The following is a 17,475-nucleotide window of genomic DNA, read 5'->3' as shown; positions in this document are numbered from 1 at the left end:
TTGAGCTAAGGACACACAGTCCTCGCCCAACACTCGTGGTAAGTCTTCAGGGCAGACTTCCAAACCCTCACAAACTTGGTCACCCGGCGATCCACAATTGACTGCTGAAAGCTCTAGACCATGACGCCTAACCGTCTGGAGGATGCACAATCCTCAAAGGTAAAAGGCTTCAGTCCCACACAGGAACAACTTCTTGAGTGATGCTCAATCACTAGGTTTGGTTTGTGGTTTCGATGTATGGTGTATTTCCTCACTGATGAATTACTCTCGAAGACTCTGAGGAATTGGGTTGCTCTTATGACAAGTGTCAGTTTCTAACGGAGCAGCCAACCAGCTAATGGTTGTGGGGGGTGGCTATTTATAGCCTCGGAGCATCCCGACATGATTTGACACTAATGCCTTAAATAATATGACCGTTGGAGTGGATAAGACCAATGACTTGGCGTGGCTATCGAAACGGTCGGAACCCTCAACTGTGAGAGTCCTCATGTCACTCGTATTCCTCACTTGAGGCTTTTGGTAGGTTTAGGCTTGGGTTGAGCATCATGAGGAAATTCATTTCAAAGTGTAACTTCGACCCCCTTTAACAGTACGGTGTTCCTATTACTCAAATGCGAAGAAAATAAAACAGAAAGTGTAAATCTTCATGCTTCAAATTCTTCAGTGTGATTTTCTTCAGGACACACCGGATTCCTCAATTCCAGTATCTTCATGAGGAATATCAATTTCATCGCAGATTCCTCGCGATTCATTTCTTCAGCTTCAGACCAATTTCTTCAACTGAAGACATATATTTTTAGGGGTCGATATTCTTCAAATATCTCAAACTCCTCAATGACTTATAGATCCTGTGTACACTTATAAACACATTAGATACTTAACCTATAAGTCTTCAAACCACCAAAATCACTAAGGGGCACTAGATGCACTTACAACAAGTATGACGATGGATTTCTTGCGCCGTTGTCGGGGAGTATCATCATCAACTATCAAGTAACTTCACACAATTATCATTCACGTGTTCTTTTTTTATTTGTTGTTATCTCTTGATTGCTTAAAAAATAAAAAATACAAATATTGATCTTTGGTTGTTACTCCTTTGCTTGTCTTGCTTGTCACGCTTGCTTGAAAGTTGTTATTATGTCTGAATATGAGAAAGTTGTTGTTGAAAGCTCACGTAACGAGGTGGCCCGTTTAAGCATTCTAACGCCCCCGGTTTCGAGAACCACGTTCCCAGCCGTTTTTTCTGATTTTGGAAAAGTTCTAGAAGGTTTCCTGAACTCGTTTTCCTTTTTTTCTTTTTTCTTTTCTCTGTTGTTTTGTATTCTTTTTTCTTTCTTTTTTTACTTTTTATTTTAATATCTTTTATTTTTTTCAAGTTCATTTTTTAACAAATGTTCAAAGTTTTAAATTTTGTTCTTTTTTAAAATTTAAAATATGTTCACAGTTTCAAAATTTATACACAATTCAAAAATGTTTATGGTTTCAAAATTTGTTCACAATTTGAAGAATGTTCATAATTTTATAATTTTGTTCATGAATTTGAAATTTGTTCATGTTTCAAAATTTGTTCACAGTTTGAAATATATTCACGGTTTCAAAATTTGTTCGCAATTCGAAACATGTTCATAAATTTATAATATTGTTCACGAATTTGAAATTTGTTCATGTTTCAAAATTTATTCACAATTCAAAATATTTTTGCAGTTTGAAAAATTGTTCGCAATTCAAAAATGTTCGGAATTTTGTAATTTTGTCCACGAATTTGAAATTTGTTCATGTTTAAAAATTCATTCACAATTTTATAATTCTGTTCACAGATGAAATTTGTTCATGTTTCAAAAAAATAAACAATTTGTAAAATGTTAATGGTTTTCAAAATTTGTTCACAATTTGGAAAATCTTCATAATTTTATAGTTTTTTCAGAATATTCAAAAAAAGAACTTCAAAATTTGTTTGCTTATTGTCAAAAAAAGTTCGACAATCAGAAAAGTTTAGAATTTTGAAAATATGTTTGCATTTTTTCATGAACTAATGAGTTCAAGAATTTCAAAAAATTGTTCACCCGTGCAGAAAATGCTCAAGTTTAAAAATATGTTTGCATTTTTAAATTTTGTTCAGAAATTAAATAAAGTTCTCAGGAACTTCTGTAAATGTTCGTGATTTCGAAATTTGTACACAAATTAAAAAAATTGTTCGCGTTTTCAAAATTTGTTCGACAATGAAAAAATGTTCGGGGCGAATTTCAATATTTAAAAAAAATTGGAGGAAATTTTAATAAATGTTCCTACTTTCCAAATATGTACGCAGCTTCAAATAATGTTCCCATTTTATAAATTCAAAAATTGTTCACAATTTTTCCAAACTCATGTGTGTTGGACACAAACGTTCGCATTTTAAAAATGTATATTCAGTATTTTCAAGAAATAACTAAAAAGGAAAAAATAACCCGATCAGCCGATTTAGCTAGTATCAAAAAATAACCCGATCAGCCGATTTAGCTAAAACTAACTAGCCGCAGTGGATGGCTACCTATCATTACAACACCGCCATCGCGAGGTCGAATCTAACCTGACGCTCTGCCCTTTGCTGATTTTTCATCTGGCGTGTTTTCGGTCATTGTCATGAGTCATGTGAGCATTTTTTTTTCAATTTTTTCTTTTTTATTTTTTTACACGCGTTTTCGGCTTTGTAGATTGGGTTTTTTCCAAAAAAATGTTTTGATTTTTCATCGGTCTTTCTAAGTTTTTTGGCGAATTTTTTCAAAAAAAATGCACAAAAAAAGTATTTTTTTAGAGGTACGATTTTGTCTTTGCAAGAGGAACGACCATGCCTCTCGAAAAGGAAAAAACATATTTTCTGGGTTTTTTTGGAGGCATGGTTTTGCTTTCGTGAGAAGCATGATTTTGCCTTACAAAAATGTGTTTCTGTTTTTTTCACGAGAGGCGTAATTTTATCTTTGTGAAAGGCTCGTCCATGCCTCTCGGTCTCGGAAAGGGGAAAACACGTTTTGCTTTCGTGAGAGGCATGGTTTTCGAAAAGGGAAAAGCGCATTTTCTAAATTTTTTTGCGAGAGACGCGGTTTTGCCTTTTGCCTTCGTGGGAGGCACAACCGTGTCACTCAAAAAGAAAATAAACGCAAAAAAACATGTTTTTTTTCTTATTGTGAGAGGCACGGTTTTTTTGGTATGGTTTTTTCATGAAAAAATGTTTGTCAAAACCTATCAACATGGGATCTAATTTTGAAGATTTCGACGTGAAAAATACAACGATAAAACCAAAAGCTTCCCGTGCGGCGTCCGCTAATAGTTACGCTAATGCATGTACTATTGGCTAATCCTCCTTCCACGTCGCATAATGAGCTGCATGTTGGGTTAATCAAGCTGGAGCACACATAAAGCATGTTGTTCGATGGCCCACCACACTTGTATTCTGACGTATGTATTGCTATGATGACTCTAATTTTTTCTCACTTCATCATACATGCATGCATCAAGATTTTCTTTAGTATTTGAAATTTTAAAAGTTTTATCTACAAAACCATTAATTCGATCGATGAACCGTTTTCATCGTTGATTTTCTCGCGACGAGTTCTTCAAAACTAGATCCCATATCGATATGTTTCGACAACTTTTTTCACGTCCGTACTTGCCACATTGTTTAACCCACTTGCCATTTTATTAATCATTTACTTGTCTGAGAGAAATAACTTAATTACCATATTTCAATGTTGTTTTGTACAATGCTTGTTGGTGTTTTTAAATCCAGTTGCCACAAAAAATTTGTGTTTGTCATTTGTAGTGCTACCTAGTTGCCATGTAGTCTTATAAAGCTTGCTAATGCTTATAAACCCACTTGCCACAATCTTTTTTATGTGTTTGTCATTTTAATGCTACCTAGTTGCCATGTTATCATATAAAGCTTTTCATTGCTTATAAAATCCACTTTGTCACAATCGCTTTGTTGTAATTGTCATTTTAATATTTACTAGTTGTTAAAAAAAATACACGCAATTGCCAGAATTATATATTGTGCTTGCCTATCAGATTAATTGTGTTAAGTTGTATGAAACTTGCCGTGTTGTTTATACCCAACTGATTTTTCAATAACATAACAATGCAATCAACATTATTCTCTAAATAGAAGACGTGTACTAGTTGCAAAAGCACAACAAGCTTCTGTGCAAAAAAAAAGATCACTATCTACAAACACTTTAGCGAAATAGTTACAAGATATACTATTGCAAAGCATTATAGCGTACGAACAACACATGCTCGTTGAGCACTTGTAATGCAAAGTACTGTAGCGGGATAGCGACGGAAGCTGGAATCCTCACCAGGAGCCTCGCCGCACGGGAACACATGCATGCATACGCTTTAGATTAAATTTTTCCACGGTAAATACAGTTCGAGATTTAAACGCACAGTTTAAAAAATAAAACGTTTTTAAAATACGGATTAAAAAAAGAAAACTTTCAGGTTTTGAAAAGGTGGGAAGTTGAAAGTGATCTTTAGAAAATGTACTTCTCAATTAATGATTTCAGGCTCAATATAAAAAGTCCTTGGTCTAAGGCCGGCCTGAACTTTTACTGGGCTTTCGGGTCCTGCATCTTCTTTGGAGAAAAAAAAAAAAGGGACCCTACCTGCTCGAACCCGCCGTCTCGCCGCCGCCACCAAATCCGGCGACACTGCGCTAGCTCTTCCCCGTCGCGTCGCGAAGTTGAGGATCCGAATTAAGGATCCATGACGGCGATGAGTCGAGCCCGGGTATTTCTGTATCTGGTGGTCGAGAGATGCAGGTACCCGTTGCAGTCTCTGTACACGGTGCACCGCATACCCCCGTTGTCCCTCTTCTTCTCCGACAAGGATGGCCGGCGACGAGCGCAGGCCGAGGAGGCCGCGGCGGAGATCAGGGAGGGTCGCCTGCCTCCCCCGATCGTGACATTGTACCCTTCGGCCGGCGACCTTCCCATGAACTTTGTTCTCTTCGGCCGCGGCAAGGACAAGATCGCCGCCACGGACCACCTCGGCCGCGCGCTCCTCTACGACGACGCGCTGCGCGCCGTCTCCGCTCTGCCGAGCGCGGAGGACCCGAAGCACTACCCCTTGTCGGTCGCCGTCGGCGACGACGCGTACTTCTTCAGCAGCCCGCCCGACGACGCGCACGAGCGGTCCGTCGTGGAGGCGCTTGCCGACGACACCTACTGGTCGCGCAGGTCGGAGATGCGCTGGCGGTACGTCCCGCCGCCGCCCTACGTGACGCAGCAGCCGGAGGAGGGCCGCAAGACCGGCGCGTACGACGGCGCCGTCGACGCCTACACGGTGGTCGGCGAGAAGCAGCTCTGGGTCTCCGCGAGGGGCTACGGCACCTACTCCCTGGACACGAAGAAGATCTCCTACGGCATCGAGCGCAACTTGGTCCGCCATGGCGAGTGGAGCAAGGTCGCCGACTGGGCGATGCCGTTCCGCGGGCGCGCCTTCTTCGCCCCGGAGCGCAGGCTCTGGTTCGGCTTCTCGGAGAGAGATCAGAGCGTCCTCTGCGCGGCGGATCTGCGGCAAGCCGCGGCGGCGGGACAACCTCCGGTGGTGAGCCATGAGTGGGAGGGTTTTGCCGTGCCCTGCCAGGCGGCGGTACGGTCGTTCCTCCTGCACCTAGGCACCGGCGACGGCCGGTTCTGCGTCGCGAAATTCTCGCACGACGCGGGTGGTCACGGTGTGGCCATGCTCACCGGCGTGGAGGTCGCGCGCTGCGTCGACGGCGAAGCCCTGTGCCTCATCAAGCATAAGACGTACAGTTACGGAGAATTAGGCGATGATGACAACCCCGTCTGCCTACTTTAATGGAAAAATAATAATGATAATGATATATGGTTTGAAATATGAAAAGCATATCCATGATTTTTTTACAAATGTCAAATATGTTTCACTGTCTCTGTATGCATACATGTCTATGACAAGAACAAACAAATACCAAATGACTTGTCAAGGCCTCAACGGCAGTCTTTCATATTTGCATCTCTCACACAGTAAGAACAGAGCAATGGACACAATAAAACAACACTATGTACATTCTGGTGTTCGGCGATTTGTGCAGTGCAGAAGCGCGCAACATAGTATACTTCTCACTGGTGTAGATGCATGTGGTTATTTCATATCGCTCGGTTTGGATATGTCGGCTCGGAGCTCCTCTTCGAGCTCGTCGAACTCCCACCCGCTTATATCTTCAGGGGAGTACCTGTTGGATTTACCAAATTCTAACTCCAACTCTGCGAGCTCCGAACCAGGGTCCGGCGTCTGCTCAGATTTCACTGGAGATTTTGGAGAGCCCACGGGGGCAGCTTTAGGCGTAGAGGGTGCCTGAACAGGCGAAGAGCTCGAGCTTGACTCAATTCGCTCCTTTGTTGGCACCTTCGCTCTGCGGATTTCGATGTCTAATGTCGGCCTTTCTATAGACTCGAATGCCTCTCTCAGTTTCTCTATCTCTGAAAATAAGCTCCTGACCTCTGGATCATCTCTCCTGAAAAGAGAAGAAAAATGAAACATGTCCAGTTGCAGGGATTAACGACTATTTCCAGCCAAAGAAATTATGAGGACAAGAATAATATGTGAAGTCTGACAGTACCTAGAACTGTACCCTTGTTCGGAATAAAACAGCTTCTTCATATGATCAGTGATGCTGAAGGCAATTACGATCTGGAAACAATGCAACATCAACAGCCACCCAAAGTACTTATTTTCTAACCATATATCTGTTCATGTGGTTTCCTCTACACAATTTTGGAGGGGGGAATATGGGTACATAAATTGTAATGTTCATTTAGAGAGGGCAGGAGCAGCCCGGTGCATGTAGCTCCCGCTTGCGCAGGGTCCAGGGAAGGGCCCGACCACATTGGGTCAATTGTACGCAGTCTTTCCCTATATTTCAATCACTATGGGAACCTTCTTTTCAGTTTATTTAGAGAGGTTTAAAAAAATAACTAGCAGTTCAATCATAAAAACATGTAAGCATAACAATTGGGTAATCAGTAGGAACCTTCTTTTCAGTTTCCAAATATTCCTCCTCGAGGGATTTCTGTGGGCTTGTCTTTTCTGATATCTCCTCGTCTTCAAGTTCCGTTGACTCATCCCTACAATATTCGGCCCAAATCACATGATGGTGAACTCATTAGAACCTTCTTTTTGTGTCAGAACGGGAGGTCCATAAATATGTGGAAGACTTTAGGAAAACAAACAATTGAATAACCTTGAATTTAAGAATGCCAAATTATCCACGTATGTGTGGATCCGCTCAATCGATGGGCTTAGAACTTCCTGTTCAAGACAGAAGATGCATACAAAACAGTGATTAAAAAATATATCCTAATGGTATAGTGTGTTCTCTAGGAATGCAACAACAGCTTTAAACAGTTTACATCCAACCAAGTACCTTGAATGTAGAAAGGTGATATTTCGTCAACTTCATAAAATTGCTTGTGCATCTCTCTAGCTCATCACTATGGTCATAAAAAAAGCTGATTTGATTAAAAACAAAAAATGTAGCACCATTTCTAATTATAGCTCTACAGGGGGGAATTAGGATAAAATGGTTGCAATCAAAGGTTGGTACAGCAATAATCACTACATACTTGGTTTTCTGTTCAATCTGTTCGTCGTATGACGACTGGAGCTGCCATGTATCCTCAAGGAAATTGATCCAAGTCTTGACTACACCAGCCTCCACATTACATGAGGCAATAGTTTTTGAAAGTTCATTCTCCTAATTTAATGGAGAGAAGAAAACAAAATATGAAGCTCATCAATACTTTAACCCAAAAAGAGAACGTCAATCTCGTGAATATTACTGGAAGAATACTAAAACTGGGTCAATCAGAAAAGTGGAGCACCTTTGCTTTTAAACTAAAGATCATCTGATTGTTTGCTTCATCAAACTGATCCCTCTCTTCCCTCGTTAGCTTGAGCCGCCCAACAGCAGCATTCAGTGAAATGTTGACCTGTTGGACAGAAATAGGAAGGACCTCAAAATCAAATCATAACTCTAGAAGCTTTCGGTTAAGGCGACTAATGATGAACTCATCAGTCTGCCGGACGGAAACATTTATGTCCATGTCAAACCTACGCCTAGAAGCAGTCGGCATGAAAATAATAATCTTATTACGGAAAAGGTAAGGTACCTTCTTCAGCTGAGCCTCAAGTTCATCCCTTTGCTTCTCCAATTCAGAAATCTCAGCAGTCAACTCCTACAAAATGACACATTAAAAGGTAAGGAACATCGGCAGAATATACAAAGCAATATTCATCCAAGCATTTATTTTAATGTATGTGCGACATATGTGAATTTGCCAGTGAAGTATTCATGATCCAGAAATATAGGTAGACATCCTAATAGCCTTGTAAACAAAGCTAGGGCTCCACAAGCTGCTCAACCTCAGCTAGAAATAGGCTTGATTTAATTTTGGCTCAATCTCAACCTCATCTCAGTTGCTGGAGCAGACCTCATTAGATTTTCTTCACTTTTTATATGCATGACCTCCTTACTGACCTTTTTCGAGCTCAGCTCAACCTCATCTCAATTTGCTCGAGCAGAGCTCAAGCCTAACTCTAGACTCCCCACACTCCTATCTGGCGAGACATCATGAAAGGCCTAAATTTCTACCGCTCCATTACCATGGTTCAGCTTGTTGATGGCTCCACATCGTTCTGGTCTGATCAATGGCTTGTACAATCTCCTAACACCCTTGCCTAGCAGTTCCCTGTTCTTTACACTCACTCCAACAGGAAAACCGCATCCGTGGCTAGGGTTTTGGCAACGCATGACCTCACTTTAGACCTAGCCCCTCAGCTGTCCTACATGTCTACTTGCGAACCTTGCGCACTACTTTGGCTTCGGTAAACTTGAATTTGCAGGTTGCAGACAGAAGATTTTCGAGGGAGCAAGGTCTCTAACCACTAAAACTGCCTACAAGGCGGTCTGGCAGTCCACACCGGCAGACCAACTTGCTCCGGCCATCTGGAGAAACTACGCCCCAAATAAGAGCAGAATATTCATTTGGCTCGCACACACAGACCGACTGTTCACCAACGAAAGGCGATTCCACCGAAACATCGCCACTTCAGACACCTGCCCCTTCTGCAGCCAGACGGAATCTATTATTCATCTACTTTTTAATTGCAACCAGTTACGCCCTCTCTGGGAGGGGATGACCTGTCTATGTCATGGAATGCCTCAGGGGCTGCTTCACGCCTGGGACGGCGAGCTGACAAACAAAACCCGTTCCACGGTGCTCATGGCCCTAGTTTGGAACATATGGAAAAGACGTAATGCCATGGTCTTTCGCTCCGAGCACCAAGGCCTACTCCATCGCCAGGGCGGCTACAGACGACCTCAATCTATGGGCTCATCGCTGCAAAAGTATTCAAAAACGGACTATGCTCAATGACTGGTCCTCTATGTTGCTCCACCTTGCTAAGAGATTATAGTCTTTTGTAGTTTGCCTTGTAATCTTCCCCTTCTCTCTCACCTCTCCCCCACATGTAACTCTGATCTTTTGTAATGGCTTCTTCGGTTTGATAAGAAAGGTTCAGGCAGGCGTAAGCCCGCCGTTGACGCGTCAAAAAAAAAAAAAAAAAAAAAAAAAAAAAAAACTCTAGGCTCAAACCACACTGTGGCTGGCTCGAGCTTGACTCTTTGGCAACCCTACATCCCATGGGCACTGTGCACATGCATAATGGTTTCCTTACAGCAGGTGTTAGATGCAGTTTTCATGAAACAAGACACGTGTCCAAAGGTGCATAGCCAAAACCAGTTGCTAAATGATAATCAAATGTTCCAAAATATGTTTTCTTATAGTACAAGCAGTACAAACATTTCTACTGCCACCATATGGTCTAGGATTCTTACTTTTTCAACTGCACTCACTTCATTCTCCTTTTTGGCACGAAAGTTAAGAGCCTCCTCTTTCTGTCGTCTGCAGTATGCACAATAAAATTTGAAAGGCCACCTCGAAGTTCTTGTACAACCAATGGAATAGTTAAAAATAGTACACAAGAAAAAACCAGAAAAAGAATGCAACCACAGTAGGGAGCAACATGACAGAGACTTCATGGTCTACCCAAGTTTTTCTTTCACCCAGAAAAAAATATAAACTCAAAGGGACCGTCGATGAAGGAAATGAATTTGTAAAGGTAGATGATATGAAGTACATCAAATGGCATCAAAAGATTCTATAGAACAATCTGTATGGAAGCTCCACCTGTGATCCAAAATACGCTTCTCTGCCTTGGAGGATGAATTGGCAAGGGAAGATGCCAAGACCTTTAATTTGTCAACCTGCAAAATTTACCACAATGTATTTTTTATTGCAGTCCATGCCTATTTTACGAACTGAACATATATAAGCAGCGTTCAAGCTGAGTGTCTATCAAGTCAATATCAGAAGTCTAAAGTCTAAACTGAACAAAAAGGTAAATGGAAGCTGACTCCACCATGGTCTCACTGCACAATGGTGACTGGTCACTTGTACACACAATACGCGTGAAACCTTAGCCCAAAAAATCAACTTCTACGGTCATCACGTCCAAGTGTCCAACAAGGGTAGTAGTAGGATACAACTATTCAGTGGGATATTTAAGGAACACATGAAAACATATCCCATGACTCATCAGTTCAATTCTTTCAGTGACAGTCTACAAATGAAGTTCCAGGAACAAAAAAGAAGTATAAGTATGTGCATAAAATCTGCAGCGCATAGCACTGAAAGATATTTCTAATAGTAATCTAAAGTATTATGTGAAAGGTAACATTCAGTCATTTTGCAAGAAGTTCTAAAATATGAAAATTTCAAGCTTAAAAATGATATGCATAAAGATCACATTAGTACATGCCTTCTGGAAATGAACCTCCGGGGAATCCCCAGCGTTAATTGATCTTTTCTTCAGTAGAAGGTCTTCCATTCTAGAGCAGAACCTCACTTCAGTGAGTGCTTCTTTAAAAGACTGGTCAAAGTGGAGAATTCAGTTAGCACCTTAAAAGATTGTGAAACAAAAAAAATATATAGAAGTAATAGAAGATGTAACATTATCAAAACATATCAAACATGTGATACTGAACGATTGTTTAGATGAGAACTGTTGCCCATTGGTGCAGTGAACAGATTTAACATAATCAGTGAGATCATGGTTGGTGCTTCTGTTCTGTATAGTCAATTAGTCAATTGCATATGTTTTCAGGGACAATCTATCTGCGAGGTCAACTTCCCTGACAAGCATTTGCTCATAAGGTGGGATGAAATAAGAAATTCTAAGGATATAGTTAAAGATCTCAAGCTAAACACATATGTGCACTGTGCACATTACGCTGTACTCTGACAAGTGGCGATTAAGCTAAATCGAGAAAACTTCTGTGAGTATGTAAGTATAAATTATAGTACGTTGACAGAGGCAAAACCTCAACGACTGCAACAGCAGTATCTTCTGAAACTTTTTCAGGATCTTCAGTTGATTGAACTCGCAATGCCTCCATCTCATCTAGTTTCTTCCACAATTCTAAGGCTTCAGCATCTATCCTGAAGTAAAATTGACATATTATAGTAACAACAAACGGAATTAAAACAATTTCTGAAATTTAGAGGCAAAAGCACCACGGTATCTCTTTTGGGCGCCCCAGATGTTGCAGGCAAAAAACTTTGGATAAGGAGGGTCCAGGTATATGATTCAAATATTGAGTTTAGTTGACATTTATGGACCAATTACTACAAAAATGCATGGGATAAGTATAATATTAATCTCATTACAGCACACCATATACCAAATTGTGTAGACAACAAGAAAACCAGACTTTGACAGCTAGTTACATAAATGCTCACCTCACAATGTCAGCACTCCTCTTTAGTCCTGAAATAGCACTTTGGGTAAACTGAAGCAGCTCCTCACGTTTCACCTAAATGTGTATAGGAATTTAATATGCTAGACATGAAGCCAATTTCTCAAAAAGTTCACTGCTTGTGCATCAATTAAAGTTTTCCCTAATGGAAAGACATTAAAAATGGATACTACTGAACAATCTTATGTTCTCTCTCCATAAAAGACAATAGCCATAGTCCAGCGACAGTGGAGCAGAAATGCATTATCGCATTCATCGCTCTAGTTCTTCAAGCAATATATTTGCAGACTATTAAAGTACCAGAGTATAACTATGTTCATGGCCTCACAGTCACACGTATTCATCGCTCTATGGTTATGGTTTCTTCTCACGGTTACTTTGTTAGAAACCTAAAAATTCTCCTCAAATAAAATCATTTTTTTCCTCGTATGAAAGAAAAAGGTAACAAGAAATCATGTGTGGTATAAACACAAATCATCCAAAATTTGAATAATGTAAATAAAAATAGATAAAGTAGTGCTTGCAAGAAAAGCAAGCAAGCTATGATAAATAATTCCACTATGTCATCAGTAAGCAAAAATATTGCGATAAAATAGAGAAAGAAACTCGAGTGCGAACGAAGAAATTTAGTCATATATGGGAATAATAGTTGTAGACCATGAGTTAGGCAGATATATAACACCCACTTAGTAATAATATTTACGAATCATCTGTAAAAAATATTATATTGCAATTTTAGCCTTTTGCCAGTTTAGTAATTTGCATGCCGTAAGAGAATAGGACATCCAACAAACGTACCAGGACTTCATCGTGGTAAACTGAGAATGATTTTGCCAAGTCTTGTATGCTGCTCATAATTGCGTTATTGATTTCTTTCCCTCCTGTAAGACATAGGCTAGAGGAAATGGCAAATAGTTAAATGGAAAGGTTATTGAGATCAAAAGAACAGTCAGTAATACAAGGAACAGTTAGTATAATCTTGCAAAGCCTACAACTGACGTGGTTGTTCAGCAATACGTGGGTTATCTTAACTGTATGTTCAGGAGAAATGTATCATCGAAACCACAAAACAGCATAAGAATATGGTCACGAAAATAAACATATAAGAACCTTATCCACACATTGCAAATACTACTCCCTCTGTACCTAAATAATTGTAGTTGGGGAGAACTAGTCTAGTTCTCCCCAACTACAATTATTTAGGTAAAGAGGGAGTATCTTGTAAATAACCATAAAATCAACTACAACACTAATGGATAAGAACAAACCTTAAAATTTTAAAGTAGTAATTTATCCAGGTGTTTCGAAGATCATGTTCACTCGGGCCAAGAAACAACTAGGAAATCTACACAATGTTGATGATTTCTCGTGTACAACCATGTTTAAGTAATAAGTAACAATATATTCCTACTATGCCAACTAAAGGAGAAAAGGAAATGAGGTTCCACAAATTCTTGAAGTCCAACCTATCCAAAAATTAGCAACACCAAACTGTATTTGCACAATAAGCTCACCCGAAAATTTCCAAAAGCAGGGAGACCTCTTCTTCCTTGGGAGCTTCAAGAACCTGCGCGTAAAAAGTACTTAAATGTGTTTAGTTTGATAGCTTCTATCAGTGGTAAGAACAATCAATAGCATTGTGTGACAGGAAATCAAGCTGGTTAGACGAAGTAGATGTTCTATGTAGTCTTGACAGCCAGGTTATCATGGCTGAACCAACTCACCATGGACAATGTAATACCCTCAAGTGCTTGGCTATAGAGAAATACATCTCGGAAATTCATAGGAGCTCCTCCAATGTCAGCATCATAAAACAAAACCTGTGCACAAGAGTCGAATCAAAACAGATGAAACGAAGGAAGCAAAGCAAATACAGAGCATGGCCACAAACGGACACACAAAGGCAATGTGATGCGTAGATGCATACTCTTGCTAATGGTGTTTTCAAGCTGTTTGGGTCAATTGAAGAGACATTCTGTGAGACACTCCCATCCAAACCTCCGAACGCAGCCTCGATCTCTTGAAGTGACCTAAGCCAGCGCGTTAGCACCTGAACTCTCACATCCCCCCGTGATGAGACTGCCGCCTCTTCCAAGCGCTTCACTGTCTTCTTGACACTTTTGTAGTTCTGGGTGATCTGCAAATCACATTGAACACATGGATAACTTGTAGCAAATCATTATTAGGACTCAGGGATAGGGCATTTGATATTTGATATCTTTGAGTACAGTACAAACACACTGCACCCAAGGTCAAACAGTCAGCCTAAAATACCAAATGCGCAGAACGTGTTAGATTCTCTCCCCACTCTGCGGCAACCCTTCCCAGTCTTGGAACATAGTATGAATTTGCCATAACATGGGGGGTGAAATCGTCCAATTGCTGAGATCTCCTCAATTCGTACAGATTAAATTAGAATCAGCATAGCTTGAATGCTGTTTGATTTGGCTTGGTCTGCACGAAATCTCGGTTTGACTAATTTCTCGGTTTGCACATCCCCAGCAGCTGCAATTTCGAGGAAACCGAAGGGGTTTCGGGAGTGGGGAGCGAACAGAGGCGCGGAAAGCGGAGGGTCGCTCACCATGCGATCATTGAGGATCTTGGTGCCCTCGGCGACGGCCTGGCCGGCGTGGTGGGCGACGGCATCGGCGTAGCCCAGCACGGCACGAGTGACGCCGCTGCGGCCGCCCGCCTCGACAGCCTTGCTCACCGCGCTCCGCAGCCACGACGACATCTCGGGATCACGGCAGCGACTCTGCTGGGGGGAGTAGGTGGGTGGGGTGAGGGGGTTGGACGCTCGCGGTCGCGGCGCTCTCTGCTCCGCTCTTCCCTTGTCTTGTCTTCAGGTAGGGGCTTCAGTTCAGTGTTCAGTTGCGGGAGGAGCATGACGGGGTTTCGTGCAGTGTTGGTGTGTGCTTTTCGGTTTGTGTTGAATTTATTATTTTCTGACAACAATTTTATTCCTGTTTATGTATTTTATTATTTGTTCGTTTTTGCTAAAGGAAAATTAAATGTGTCCTTAATTTTATGCGAAGATTCGTGCGGCTATTTTATTTAGTAGCTACTAGTACAAATGCCCGTACAACGCGCAGCGGACGGAAAAAGAGCACTACCTATTTCATGGGCCATTGTGTATCATCTTTTATATTCAATTTTACTAAACAACGTGCAAATTTTCTTTATTAATACAAGCTAATATTTTCACTGAAATTGGAACACTTATTTAATAATAGTTACGTTTTCTAAAAATTGTAACATTTCTCTAAAAAAGAAATTTTTGAAACAGATTTTATCTTTGTCGTACATTTCTAAATGGAAATATTTTTAAGTAAAAGTGGAACATGTTTTATGAATTTTTAAGATCTTTTAAAAGGTACGAACATATTTTTTTGAAACAAAAATAGTGTGAACATATGAAAGTTGGGAACATTTTAAAACTATATTTACTGTGTTATGTTTTTTGCGGATATTTTTTAGGGTATTTTTAGGGAACTTTTGCGGATAGTTGGTTGCTTGATCGGAAATGGGCCACATGCTTAGCCTCATCATGATCGACGAAACAAATGGGATAGATCTAAGATTGGGTTGTAGGTGGTGATCATCAATCAATAGTAGTAGAGATTTCTTAAAAAGATCAATAGGAGTAGAGTACGGTGCACATCATCCAATGTATTTAGGTGCCATCAGAAACACAATTGTTTATAATGACTTACCACAGGTTTGAACAACCAAAAGCAGAGACCCTGATTCAATTTGTTTGGACGTGCTCAAAAGCAGGGTTGCAGCAAGTTCCCACCAACCGCAGCTCCCATTCCCAATCGCCTAGGAAGCACTCTCGCATTAGCCTCCTTCCGCTACAACCAGCGTCGCCGCCAGTCGAGATCTCCAGCGAGCAAGGACGTTTCCGTCGCCTTCTGTTGCTTCCCTCCTCGTGCTGCTCCTCCCCCACCCCCTCTCTGTTGAAATTATGTCCTAGAGGCAATAATAAATATAGTTATTATTATAATTCATGTATCAAGATAATCGTTTATTATCCATGCTATAATTGTATTGAATGAAGACTTATATACATGTGTGGATACATAGACAAAACACTGTCCCTAGCAAGCCTCTAGTTGGCTAGCCAGTTGATCAAAGATAGTCAGGGTCTTCTGATTATGAACAAGGTGTTGTTGCTTGATAACTGGATCACGTCATTAGGAGAATCACGTGATGGACTAGACCCAAACTAATAGACGTAGCATATTGATCGTGTCATTTTTTTGCTACTGTTTTCTGCGTGTCAAGTATTTGTTCCTATGACCATGAGATCATATAACTCACTGACACCGGAGGAATGCTTTCTGTGTATCAAACGTCGCAACGTAACTGGGTGACTATAAAGATGCTCTACACGTATCTCCGAAGGTGTTCGTTGAGTTAGTATGGATCGAGACTGGGATTTGTCACTCCGTTTGACGGAGAGGTATCTCGGGGCCCACTCGATAATACAACATCACACACAAGCCTTGCAAGCAATGTGACTTAGTGTAAGTTGCGGGATCTTGTATTACGGAATGAGTAAAGAGACTTGTCGGTAAACGAGATTGAAATAGGTATGCGGATACTGACGATCGGATCTCGGGTAAGTAACATACCGAAGGACAAAGGGAATGACATACGGGATTATATGATCCTCAGCACTGAGGTTCAAACGATAAGATCTTCGTAGAATATGTAGGATCCAATATGGGCATCCAGGTCCCGCTATTGGATATTGACCGAGGAGTCACTCGGGTCATGTCTACATAGTTCTCGAACCCGCAGGGTCTGCACACTTAAGGTTCGACGTTGTTTTATGCGTATTTGAGTTATATGGTTGGTTACCGAATGTTGTTCGGAGTCCCGGATGAGATCACGGACGTCACGAGGGTTTCCGGAATGGTCCGGAAACGAAGATTGACATATAGGATGACCTCATTTGATTACCGGAAGGTTTTCGGAGTTACCGGGAATGTACTGGGAATGACGAATGGGTTCCGGGTGTTCACCGGGGGGGGCAACCCACCCCGGGGAAGCCCATAGGCCTTGGGGGTGGCGCACCAGCCCTTAGTGGGCTGGTGGGACAGCCCAAGAAGGCCCTATGCGCCATAGGAAGAAAATCAAAGAGAAAAAAAAGAGGAGGTGGGAAAAGGGGGAAGGACTCCTCCTTCCAAACCTAGTTGGATTCGGTTAGGAAGGAGAGGACTCCCCCCCTGGCTCGGCCGACCCCCTTGAGGTTCCTTGGACCCCAAGGCAAGGCTCCCCTTCTTCCCCCTATATATACGGAGGTTTTAGGGCTGATTTGAGACAACTTTGCCACGGCAGTCCGACCACATATATCCACGGTTTTACCTCTAGATCGGGTTTCTGCGGAGTTCGGGCGGAGCCCTGCTGAGATAAGATCACCACCAACCTCCGGAGCACCGTCACGCTGCCGGACAACTCATCTACCTCTCCGTCTCTCTTGCTGGATCAAGAAGGCCGAGATCATCGTCGAGCTGTACGTGTGCTGAACGCGGAGGTGTCGTCCGTTCGGCACTAGATCGTGGGACTGATCGCGGGACGGTTCGTGGGGC

The 17,475-nt window shown here is 41.5% G+C and overlaps 1 protein-coding gene across 1 annotated transcript; it reads right to left on the bottom strand.

The window, feature by feature from the left end:
- Positions 1-5,852: 5,852 nt before the first annotated feature.
- On the bottom strand, positions 5,853-14,775 carry LOC123443064. The gene is made up of 18 exons (XM_045119305.1): positions 14,460-14,775; positions 13,806-14,015; positions 13,603-13,698; positions 13,393-13,445; positions 12,677-12,773; positions 11,862-11,935; positions 11,444-11,561; positions 10,882-10,992; positions 10,251-10,327; positions 9,899-9,965; positions 8,172-8,237; positions 7,884-7,991; positions 7,626-7,756; positions 7,427-7,493; positions 7,244-7,311; positions 7,034-7,127; positions 6,623-6,693; positions 5,853-6,517 (listed from the first exon to the last, which is right to left on the bottom strand). The coding sequence occupies exons 1-18, from the start codon at positions 14,610-14,612 to the stop codon at positions 6,145-6,147; spliced, it is 2,034 nt and encodes a 677-aa protein (XP_044975240.1). The 5' UTR covers positions 14,613-14,775; the 3' UTR covers positions 5,853-6,144.
- Positions 14,776-17,475: the final 2,700 nt, after the last annotated feature.

Source organism: Hordeum vulgare, chromosome 3H, assembly GCF_904849725.1.
Source record: "Hordeum vulgare subsp. vulgare chromosome 3H, MorexV3_pseudomolecules_assembly, whole genome shotgun sequence".
NCBI lineage: Eukaryota > Viridiplantae > Streptophyta > Magnoliopsida > Poales > Poaceae > Hordeum > Hordeum vulgare.
Note: the sequence above shows the minus strand (reverse complement) of the source record. Positions and strands in the feature narration are given on the sequence as shown.

What these genes read in the sequence shown, in the direction of transcription:
- LOC123443064 (XM_045119305.1), bottom strand. Translation starts at nt 14,612, where the DNA reads ATGTCGTCGTGGCTGCGGAGCGCGGTGAGCAAGGCTGTCGAGGCGGGC. An exon ending in TTTACCACGATGAAGTCCTG is followed by an intron (nt 11,936 to 12,676) that starts GTACGTTTGTTG and finishes ATACACATTTAG; the next exon opens with GTGAAACGTGAGGAGCTGCT. An exon ending in AAGTGAGTGCAGTTGAAAAA is followed by an intron (nt 8,238 to 9,898) that starts GTAAGAATCCTA and finishes GTCATTTTGTAG; the next exon opens with GAGTTGACTGCTGAGATTTC.